A 12225-nucleotide genomic window follows, 5' to 3' on the forward strand; every position below is an offset into this window, starting at 1 on the left:
ATATATATATTCAGCTAGTTGCCAAGGCAAAATTTATCATTTTCGTTCAGTTTAAGTTGAAAAATAAACCTAACTTAAATTTAATAAAAGTAGCTGTAAAACTTTGTAAAAACTAACATACTTTTTAACATACTTAAAAAAAAAAAAAAACCTAATAAAAAAATCACGCAACAAAATTATTAAAACTTTACTAAAATTAAAATAAAAACAAAATAAGATCTAATTCAAAATATTTCAAAAAAGTATGTTAGTATATCTTACTTACTTTACTTTTGCCCGTAACCCTTACTGGGGCATAGGCCACCAACAAGTTTTCTCCAGACATCTCTGTCCTGTGCCAATTTTTCCATTTGCCCCCACGTATGAAAAAATTTTAAGTATATGGTTTTAGTATATCAGTGATACTAAAATAACACTGGTTTCATATGTCACATGAACATGCATCATTCAGGTTTGATATCAATTATTCCAAAACTCATTGGTTCCATTTTTCGTAACTGACCATGTTGCTCCAAGCATTTGAATATGCAGAAGTGTGATAGATAGATAGATAGATAGATAGATAGATAGATAGATAGATAGACGGACATACAGATAGACAGACAGACAGACGGATAGACAGACAGACGGATAGACGGATAGATGGACAGACAGACAGACAGACAGACAGACAGACAGACAGACAGACAGATAGATAGATAGATAGATAGATAGACTGTTTTGTATTTCACAGGGAAATGGGCTTTGAACAACATGAGGGGAGTAAATAGTGTTAGAATTGTCATTGTCAGTCCTTTTAAAAGAACTTAAACAAAGAAAAAGAGAGGCTTTCAAAAGCTCTGTGTTCCCTTTGGCCTTCAAGTGTCGATCTGTTTCCAAAGGCCAGACTTTGAAGTGTGACGTCTGTTTGGCTGATGAACGGAGGGGTTTCACAGGCCTGAATCCGCCTCTGGCCACAGCAGTAGTCCCACAGAGGCGAGCTATGCTTAAAAGAGTCGTTTTCATCTTTCTGTAGAAAATATATTTGTTTTTCACAAGGTCCACATACACACTTTGACCACATCTATTGGTCCTCACAGAGCCCTTAAAAAACCTGCAAAAGTATCACTTACAAAGTCTTGCTGTTTAACAGAGCTACAGAGACTCATCCTTCTTTTAATGTTTTTATTATTTCTGTTTTATTTGATTCTATTTCTTATTTATTTCATCGTTTGTTAATATTATTCAATTGCATCTGACACAATAACGTTCATTTGCTGCTCAAGAAACATTTAGGATAATCCCTGTTTACAACTTTGTAAGTCACAGTTACGTTGTTATGTACATTTAAAACTACTTTGGTTGGAATAAAATCGACACATTGAGCAATTTTCTATTTCTTTCTCTCTTTTTCACCAATGGCAGCGGTTTAGTGCTAGTGCTACAGAATTAAGAGCTGAGGGTGTGCATTAGATATATGCGTGTTTTATCATTCTTATGCTGCCGCAGAGAATGATGGGAAATGTAGTTTGATCACTCAAGCCTGTTAGCTCTTAAACTGCCTAAAATGAGTTATAGCTTCTCTTCATGAACCGTACACAAAATGTGCACAAACTCAATTGTAGTCAACATTTACAATAAAAATAGGAAAATATAAGTGGCCATAAGCTTATATTTAGTATAGACCTCTTTTGAATAATAAGCTGCTAATCACACTGGGTTGTGTTCAGGGCCTCTCCCATGTGCTCTTATATAGTATGTGCTTATACATTATACAGTGTGTGTGTGCTGCATTTTGGACTGCCTAAACAAACCACATACCTGGGTGCTGCAGACTTTACTATGGTAACTGAGAGTGTTGTTTTTGAAGGAATGTAGGTGACCGTTTATTGCAGGAACAATGCAGCCTTTGTGATCTTGGTGTGAAATAGTGGGTCAGGAGGAGGATGCATGGAAATGTGATTTATCAGTGTGTGTCAGTGTTTACTTAGTTACACTTAGGGGACAAAAATCATCCCTAGAAGTTAATTAAATCTGACAAATCTTTTCTGTGGGACTGCCGAAGTGTACAGTACTATTCAGAAGTTTGGGGTTCAAGATTTTTTTTTTTTTTTTTTTTTTTTTTTTTTTTTTTTTTTTTTTTTTTTATTTTTTTTTTTTTTTTTCTTTTTCTTTTTCTTTTTCTTTTTCTTTTTCTATAGAAATGCTTTTATTCAGTAAGGATACATTAAATAAATTGGATAAATTCAGCTTTGATCACAGCAATAAATTACATTTTAAAGAATATTCAAATAGAAAACAGCTATTTTAAATTGTACTAATATTTCACAATATTACTGTTTTTAGTGTATTTTTGACCAAATAAATGCAGCCTTGGTGAGAATAAGAGACTTTACAAACATAACAAAATCTTGCCGTCCCCAAATTTTTGAAGAGTAGTGTATATTATATGCGAATATGTATTTATAAGATATTAATAGTTTTTTTTTTATTATAAAAATATGAAGCTAGTCCATATTAATTAGAATTAGCGTCATATGAAAGTCCTATAAACGTGTATTTTGTGTTTCAGACTCCTGGATGTTGGAGTGACGAGAGCGAAGAGAAAAGGAGCACACACCAGCGCTCGGCGTCCTGGGGCAGCTCTGACCATCTTAAAGAGGTGCGCACACACTCACGCAGAAAACACACTCCCTTTTAACAGTGAAACACTATACGGAGTGTGTAGTTTTTCCCCTTGGGTTTGGAGAACAAGAAAGTGCAATCACACTAACAGCTATTAACAGAGCTCTCACTGTCCTGAAAGTGATGAGCGCTGCACTTCTGCATTTGCAATGATCTCATCCTGTGTGGCTAACGTTTTAGCCGCTCGTACGGGGGGAGGCGGTGAAAATAAAACCCAGCTCTGCACGAGGCTGCCAGTCACGGCGACCCATCCATCTCCCCTGCACCCGCTGCTATATATAACTTCCTGTGTGGCTTCAGACTTCCTGCGCTGCGTGGCGTGTTATTGCTAGCGCTAGCCGCAGCAGAGTTTAGCCTTATCACAGGCGCTCAGCCCCACCCTGATGATTCAGGGAACAGCGAGATAAGACTATCTCCCCCTTTAATAATCGACTTCCCCTCTCTGCAACAAGCGTTATCCCCCTCCGCCCAGTTTATGGCTTTCCCATCGCCTCCAGGCTTCTGGAACAATAGAGGCGTGTGGCTTTCAGAGCAAGTAATCTGCGCAACGTCATGTCGTGTGTGTCCTTTCGCACTGAAGTCACGTTCTTATCAGTTAGGCATTATGTGTTGATGGAAGGGCCTGATCGTTGATGTGCACAAGCCTGTCTGATTTATAAAGGCCTTGTTGTGGTCGTCTCCTCTTGCACTTGTTAGGTTTGACATGAGCGGTGTGCAGGTGCAGAGTAATTTGTTTCCTGTGCAAACCCTCAAACAAAAGTGTAGGTGCTCGGAGGTTATTTCTATCAGTTTTCACCGAGAAAAAGAACCAGTGATGCTGGGCTCGACCTTGAGAAATGTGACTAAATATTAATAAATGAGCTGCTTTTCTTGCATATAATTTTGGCATTTTTAAAACCCTGTTACCAAAAGTCAAATAAAGTCAAATGGCTACTATATATATATATATATATAATGTGTGTGTGTGTGTGTGTGTGTATATACCACATGTTGGTTTGTAATTATTTTCCCATAAATTAAAGAATAATGTTTGCTTGGTTATTTTTTTTCTTATAGTACTTTGGGTGACGGGGTTGAATGATTGAGTTTGATTAACACAGTCAAAACTACTATTTGCATAAACATTTAGAAAGTAGAATGAGAGTATTTACTTCCTGTCTTGCTGTAGAATGTGTCCAAATCATGTTATTTTTTGGGTGTCACAATTTTGAGGAATGTTGAATTTCTTGAAATGGAGGGGAAATCATGCAGTAACAGGCTTTCACAAAAATGTGGAACACATTGAAACTTAAATATTACTTTTTGGTGGTAAAAATTATACATTGTAATATACTTTATTTATTTACATTAAAGTATATTATTGTATTATATACAATTCTTTTATACATGAAATAAAATGCTGATTATCATATATAATATAAAAACAGATTTTCAGTTTAAAAGATTTTGCTAATATATGTATTATTTTATGTTAATTGTTACAGCCGAAAAGGGTCAAGACCGATCTGTTAATTCAACAGATTTTCCACACACACACACACACACACACAGTGCTTAACAAATTTATTTGACCACCACCCAGTGTAAGGTTTGTGCCACAGCTGCCCTAAACTAACAGTATTGATGATTACCAAAAATCATCTGTAATGGTTAATCCACCAGTATGTGTAAGATCTTTATTGTTGTTATCCATTAATTATCGAATTTACTGTTTTACAAGAAAGGCAGAAACAAATAGTTAAGCATTTTATAATTATGTTTTATTCAGATGGCCAATTACAGTTAATAAATACAGTTTAATAAATTTGTTAAGAACTGTATGTGCTTAATTTAAATTTATTACACCACCTGTCATAATAAAGAGAAAACAAATATTTTAAGAATCTGTCAAAAACTTGTTCAAAGCTAAAAAATGTATTGTCATGTATTAGGCAAATGACTGTGTGTGTGTGTGTGTGTGTGTGTGTGTGCGTGTGTGTGCGTGTGTGTGCGCGTGTGTGTGTGTGTGTGTAAATATATAAAACAAGCTTATAAATCATACAGAATGAGTTTTTTTGAGAAAGTAAAATTGCACAAAGTTTCCTGTAAGGGGTAGGTTTAGGGGTAGGGTTGGTGTAGGGCAGTAGCACATACAGTTTGTACAGTATAAAAACCATTACGCCTATGGAATGTCCCCATAACGTGATGAATACACAACATGTGTGTGTGCGTGCGTGTGTGTGTGTGTGTAAATATATAAACATGCAAAAACAACATAACTCGATAGAACAATGGTTTGGACACCTGTGCATCCATCCATAAATTATATTGAGGGAAATATGCGTCAGATCAAACAGTGGTCAGTGTCGTGAAGTCATAAACACCATCCATTTTTCCCAGTATTGGAAATATTTGTTTGAACGTAGACTATTTTCAGTCTATTTTCGTATTACAGCCTTCTTGCTGGCTTCTAATAGTGTCTTTAATAGATACTTAGCTTTCACTATCAAATGAGCTGATATGTTAACCAAATAGATTATAAAAGAGAGCGGTCAGTTTCATCACCAAAAGTATTGCCAGTAAGATCAATCTATCAATAGATCAATTGATTTTTCAAATATTTTTTATCATTATTCTTTTATTTTATTTTAATTATTACATACAGCTTCTTCATTTTAAGGCGGGATACACTGTATGTGTTTAATACTAAGTAGTTTATATGCTATCTTAATTTTATGCTATTTATTAAACATATCTAATGGGTATCAGAACAAAAAGTGTGATTTTCGTACCTCTAAAACTTAAATTCTTGGGACACCAAAGTAACCATTTTTTTGTGTATGCAACCTTATTTATAATTCTTGATTTTTTTTCTTACTAAACTCTTATGTGAAAATGTCATTTTGCCTGCTTGCTCATAATTTCCAGCCACAGGATTGTGTCCATATTAGAGAGTCATAATAGAGCCTAAGAAGTGCTCCTCACAGCGAGCTCATTCTGCAAGGCCTGAATCATCTCACGGTTTCCCATTCGGGAGATTTTCCAAGAAAAGGCCGTTCAGGCCTGCTTTCCTTCCCTGCATATGGGAAGTTCATGTCCTCAGTATCCACATTTTTATCCAGGTTCACGTCAAGTGCTTCCACTTAGTGGCTTATAAGCCCTTACACCTCTTAAGTGGATTTAGGTTGTGTGTATTGACATACTTAGCTGAGCACATTCAGGATGAGCATATACTGTGTCATTTCAGTTAGTGCGAAGGCCGGCATCTCCACTAAACACTTCTCTGTCCTCACTGTACTTTTCAAACACAGCATTTGTTTCAGGATTTTTGGAGTCTGGTTGAAGGAAACGACCTACGAGTCATTTGCAACTAATTTGCATGTCTTCACAGTTTCTAGATTGGCATCTGTAATGTAAACTGAGGTGGAGGGAAAGGCTGAGGTAGTTCAGTGCTCTACAACATTATCAAGACAAACATCCATGTGAAGAAAAAGCCATCAGCTAATTGTATTTTCAGTAGGAACGCACAAGTCTAGACTTGCTCCGTTGTCTTAATATGCACAGAGAGTAAACGCTGTAATTTACTGCAGATAAATCTCAAAGGTAAACATTGAGAGATCAAGCCAGTTGGAAAAGGCAGTGGGCCACAGTGAGACATGGGGAATGAGGGTTAAATATCAGTATCCAGTTTTTGTTGTAGATTTAACAGAATTTGTCTTGTCATTCGTTCTACATTGGGTAACCATTGTAGAAATAGATCAGGCAACCAGTGCCTGTATTAACCAGTGAGCCTTCTCACATTGCTGCCTGCTTTGTACTGACCCCTTGTGGCCATGCAGAGTTACAGCAAGCACTCAGGTCAATTCAAGGTATTGTATTGTATTTATTGTATTTTTATTCTGTTTTTATTTATTTATCTTTTGTTGTTTCTTCGCTTTTCTTTTATTTATTTATTTTCTTTATTTTCTATTTTGTCCGCACTATATAGTCTTAGGGGCAACACTTTGACATTTAAGCTGCCCCTTTTATTTGTTTACTTATTTTATTTTGTTTTTTAGGTTACTTTATTTGTTTCTTTTATTTAGTATTTTTAATTTTTTTATTTATGTATTTTATTTATTTTATTTTGTCTGCACTATATAGTCAACACTGGCATGTAGCAAAGCTGCCCCTTTTAGTTTTATTATTTTTATATGTTTTGTTTTATTTTTTTATTTTGTTTTTTTGTTATTGTTTTTGTTTTTGTTATTTATTTATTTTATTTGTTTTTGTTAAGTTACGTTATTTTTTTTCTTTTATTTTTTTACTTCGTATTTTATTTATATTTTATTTATTTATTTTTATGTATTTTATTATTTTGGCGGTGCCATATATGATTATATTGATTATGGGTAACACGCTGGCATTTAACAAAGCTGTGCCTTTTATTTTTATTTATTACTTTTATATGTTTTGTTTTGTTTTAATATTTTATTTTGTTTTCGATTTTTTTCTTATTTTCTTTTTTTTTTCAGTTATTTTATTTATTTATTTTTGTTTTATTTTATTTTGGCTGTGTCATATAGTCTCATGGGCAGCACTCTGACATTTAGAACACCTCAGGTCACCTGAGTTCGAGTCCCAGCTCCAATTCTGTACCTCTCTCTCTCCTAGCCATTGTCTCATTTATACAAGCATATTTGGATTTATTTTACTATAATATATATATATATTTTTTTATTTATATCTTTGTTGTCTCCTCTGTCCTTCACTTTATAATTAATGTTTCTCTGTCTTTGGCTTTCAGATTGCTAAGCTCAGGCTCCAGCTGCAGCGCAGTAAGCAGAGCGGAGGCCGGCAGTGTAAGGACAGTAAAGAGCATCTTTCCCCCCTCCCCTGCTGCAGCAGCACCACCACCATTACTGCCACTACCATCAGCACAGCTCCGGTCCGCACACTCACACACATTACATCAGTGTATGCACTAAATACATCCAGCTAATTCTGTGCAGTTATTCAATGTAAATTTATGTTGTCTCCATGTTCAGTCATCCATGTCGAAGTCAGCACAGATGCCACTGTCCAACATCACAGTGCCAAAGCCCTCCATCTCCAGGGTTCCCAGCAGCATGGAGGGCATCAACCATGAGCTGGAGAAAGTCTTCATCAAAGACAACGGAGAGAAAGAGGAGCTCAAGGTACACACACACTCCTAAAGACATAATCACACCAAGTACAAATGTTTAGCATGAAAAAAAAAATGCATGTCATTGAGTGGGGGAAAAAATTACAGATGTTTTATATTATTATACTGTGTGCAGTACCTGTAAAAATTTATTTTTGTCAAAAAAACTAATCTCAAATATTTAATCATAAGATTTTTTTTTTTGATAGTCTCTTCAATGCTCCATTTAATTGATCAAAAATACAGTAAAAACTGTAATATTGTGAAATATTATTACAATTTAAAATCACTGTTTTCTATTGTAATATATTGTCAAATGTGATTTATTCCTGTGATTCAAAGCTGAATTTTCAGCATCATTACTCCAGTCTTCAGTGTCACATGATCCTTCAGAAATCATTCTAATATGCTGATTTGCTGCTCAAGAAACATTTCTTATTATTATTATCAATGTTGAAAACAATTGTGCTGATTCATATTTTTGTGGAAACTGTGATAGATTTTTTTTTCTAGATTCTTTGATGAATAGAAAGTTCAAACAAACAGCATTTATTTGAAATAGAAATATTTTCAAACATAAGTGTCTTTACTGTTACTTTTGATCAGTTTAATGCACTGACCCCAAACTTTTGATCAGTAGTCTAACTATATTGAAACGTGTACAGACTTCAGATTTTGTGCTGTATTTTATTCTACTGTTGTCCATAAAGCTTGATTGTTCAAAGTCTCTCTCTGACTGGCTCTCAGGCGCTGGAAGTTCCTGACGGGCGACGGGCTCCGTTTCCTCCTCAGCAGCGCAGCAGCAGCAGTCGTGGTATAGACACTCAGACGCCATCAGTGCCTGGACGCTCCAGTAGCTGCTCGAGCCTGTCGCCCTGCCCCTCGCCCGCTTGCCCGCCCCGCTCACATGACGGCAGCCCTTACTCCACCGACGAGATGCTGGACGACAGAGACAAAGGTCAGACCTGCACACTGGTGGTCAAGCCAGATTGTTGGCCAAGAAGCAATTACAAGTTCATATCATATGTACAGTATATAGTTTGCAGTATTATATCATGAGAGGTGTCTGATATTAATCCAGAGAGTTATTGGATGTTTGTAATTCTGTCCTGCAGACAGCGGCAGCAGTTCTCCTCTGCCTAAATTCGCCTCGTCCCCAAAACCCAACAACAGCTACATGTTCAAACGGGAGCCTCCAGAGGGCTGTGAGAAGATCAGAGTGTTTGAGGAAATGACGTGAGTAGAGTTTGATTTCTCTAGTGAGCCTAAAATAGCACACTGCCATTCTGCTACTGTTAGCATGCAGGATGTGTAATGTGCGCAGCATGCAAATGTTGGGTATGCGTTGAATACTCTGATGACCTGCTACTTCGAGAGTGATGTATAAACCAGAATATCAATCATCATGTCATGAATTGTCAAAACAACATTTTTACATGGAATTGGATTTAAAATGTGAAAAATGAATCCATATTTGTTTCTGGTATGTGAACAGAACACGCTGATGTAAACATCAGTGAAGCATGTTTATTGTTGCACATTTTTTGAGAATATATGGCACATAAAATATGCTGTTTAAATAAAAAAATTAAGGGTGGCAAATACACACACACCCCTTATGTATGTATATATACTTCACACTACACCATCATGCCAGTGGTTCAATACTTTATTTGCCCTGGTTACATTTTCATGGGCCCTGTATATATAAGACATTAAAGTAAGTAAAACAAATAATTAAGTTTAAAAAAAAACTTTTAATTATATTAATCACAATTATATTAACCCTCTATTGCTCCTCTGACACTTTAGCTATGACATGCTTGCTATGTGAACACAGAAAAAAATGGAAATTATTTGAAAAGGCTAAATGGTCTTTAAAAAATAGTCACATTTTACTATACATGGTCAGAAATGATCACCATTGGAAATGAATGGGAAATACACACCAAAAAAAAATCAGATCACAAATCAGGTACAGAAAAGGCACACAACAATCAAGGGTTTAAACAATAAAATATCAAGAGTGCAAAACAGACACACACAGCCCTGTGTAAACGTATATATGTTTATACAGAGAGCTATACAGGCATCTTTTTGACCACCTAAGTGTACAAGTGTGACCCAAAAGTTAGGACCACCAGTGAGTTAAATAATACACAGCAACAGTGTTCAATAAAACACAAATATCAAAATTTGGCAAGCACAAAACCGCTTATATTGGATCATCAGATATTGTGAGAACTCAACAATGGTTTAATAGGGCAAAGGATAGTTCCTGTGACAGGCCTGAAACTGTCCCACTGGCCCTGGGGCGTCAGGTCATTTTAAAGGGGACATCAGATGAAATTTTTTTTAGCTTTAGTTAGGTTTCTGACGTGTCTGCCGGCTCAGAAAAGCTGAAAAGAAAACACACAGCCAGTTTGTTATGGGCTGTCTGAGTCTGAAACTCTGTCATCCAGTGAGATGTTTCAATTTGCAGCCGGTTCATACATAGATAGCTAGCTATTTAAATAAGACCACCTCCGAACCATATACAGAGTCCAAGGCATCAATTCACGTGTCTTGTGTCGACACGCCCCACAGAAGAGAGGGGCGGGGTTAGCAGCAGCTCATTATCATTTAAAGAGACATGCACCGAAACGGGTCGCTGTGAGCAGAACTGTTTTTGACAAGGTAAAAAGGGTGTTGTTTTACACAACCATTGAGTAATTTTAACCAAAGTATGTTACAGACATTTCATGAAGACCCTAAAGAATCATACCAACTTGTGGGCATCCGATGTCCCCTTTAATGCTGAGCTGTGGTACATACTGTGTACATTAGTGTCCCATTTGGAACTTTCTCCTAAATCGCTTTCCTCTCTTTCTCAGGTCCAGACAGTCAGCCACCGTCCCCCTTTTCTCCTGCCCTGACAAAAACAAGGTCAACTTTATCCCCACCGGCTCTGCGTTCTGCCCTGTCAAGCTCCCGGGATCCCTTCTCCAGCAGAAAGAGGAAAGCCAAGCCGGCCCCAGCAGCGGCTCACACCCCCTCGCCCCACACCATCACATGCCCACTCAGGTCTCCACCAGCACGAGCACAGACGACCCTCCCGAATCTCCCTCCCAACAGCAGGAGGCGCCCTCAGAATCGGCCTCCCAGCCTCAGAACTTTGAAGTCAGCTAAACGCGGCAGAGCTGGTCTCGGTCGCGCCGCTCCGCACCCATGTAGAGGACCGTTCGTTCCCCGCCCCAAACTTCCTCTTCTCTCTCTGATGGACCCCACCTTTGTGCTGAATCTTTACTATCTGCATGGCATAGCAACTGTGGCCCGAACGAGAATCGCAAATGTAAACGCAGCCGAGGGGTTCGAGTATGTGGCAATGCCACGCTTCGGTGTCTGGGTGGGAACGGCGTCTGAAGGATGCGTTTTGGGAAAAGGACCTTAGAATATGCAAATAAAAAATTCTAATGGCTTCACTGTTATCTTGATAAATGAGTGAGAGTCTCATACGGAAATCGTATTTATTAAATTTTGCCTATTGATTAGTTCAGTCACATTCCAGAAATTCCCATTTTGCTTTTTTAGTGTAGGATGTAGATGCGTTCGCAGGTACTTTTCCATCTGATTTGATTCCGCGTTGATCCCGAGCAACTGCACAGCTGTTTTCAAACGCAGCTTTCGTGTGTGCTTAAAATTTAAGCAAAGTGGCTTTTGTATGAGCACTATAATCAGACAGCGCAAAGCGAAGTGTCGCCTTCGAAAACACCGCCGATTTACAAGGAGAAAGATGACTGACCTTTTCAGGAAGGTCTTAATAGTGTCAGGGCATGCATTTGAAACTGATCGTATGTTTAACATTAAATTATGTGTCGTGTTCTCTTTCAACATCCACAGTATGAATAAGCTCTCTCTCTATCAATATATCTATATATGAATCTATATATAAAGAAAAAAGCTTGTTTGAATTTAAAACCGTGTATTGCTGTGTTATGTACATTTTGGGAAATGAGCTGTACTCCACGGGTTGACGACTGTCCAGGTTTCCTACCTTCTGACGATGGTGCAGAAAGAGAAAAACACAGAAAAAGTACTAAAGGTTTTGTTTTCACACTTTGTTGCACGGTGTCCGCCTGCGGCCTCGCTTCGCGGTTTAAACTCAGGTAAAAATCACATTGAGATCCGTCCCATCATTCTCTGCGCTCCATCACATGCCATGTTGGGAGGTGCTGTCCGGATGATGGGTTTGATTGGGTCGGACACACTGTGTGTTGAAAACATTAGACAACCCTCATGAATCAGACGTGCATCATCACAGTGACTATATGACATACATTCAAATTTAATATGACAAACAACAGCTCAGATCACAGGTTTGAGGAGATGCATTTTCTAGTGGCATGTAAAAAAAAAAAAAAAAGATTTTGATAAGATTG

General features: G+C 37.4%; 1 protein-coding gene across 1 annotated transcript in view; it reads left to right on the plus strand.

The window, feature by feature from the left end:
- Positions 1-11867, plus strand: part of glcci1a (glucocorticoid induced 1a) — a 38028-nt gene extending 26161 nt beyond the window's left edge. The window contains exons 3-8 of the mRNA XM_016542692.1: positions 2552-2641; positions 7430-7570; positions 7671-7820; positions 8555-8765; positions 8923-9043; positions 10681-11867. Coding sequence (XP_016398178.1) covers positions 2552-2641; positions 7430-7570; positions 7671-7820; positions 8555-8765; positions 8923-9043; positions 10681-10975 — 1008 coding nt within the window. The 3' untranslated portion in view covers positions 10976-11867. The remainder of the gene's footprint in view (positions 1-2551; positions 2642-7429; positions 7571-7670; positions 7821-8554; positions 8766-8922; positions 9044-10680) is intronic.
- Positions 11868-12225: the final 358 nt, after the last annotated feature.

This window comes from Sinocyclocheilus rhinocerous, unplaced genomic scaffold, assembly GCF_001515625.1.
Source record: "Sinocyclocheilus rhinocerous isolate Xijiao unplaced genomic scaffold, SAMN03320098_v1.1 scaffold429, whole genome shotgun sequence".
Taxonomy (NCBI): domain Eukaryota; kingdom Metazoa; phylum Chordata; class Actinopteri; order Cypriniformes; family Cyprinidae; genus Sinocyclocheilus; species Sinocyclocheilus rhinocerous.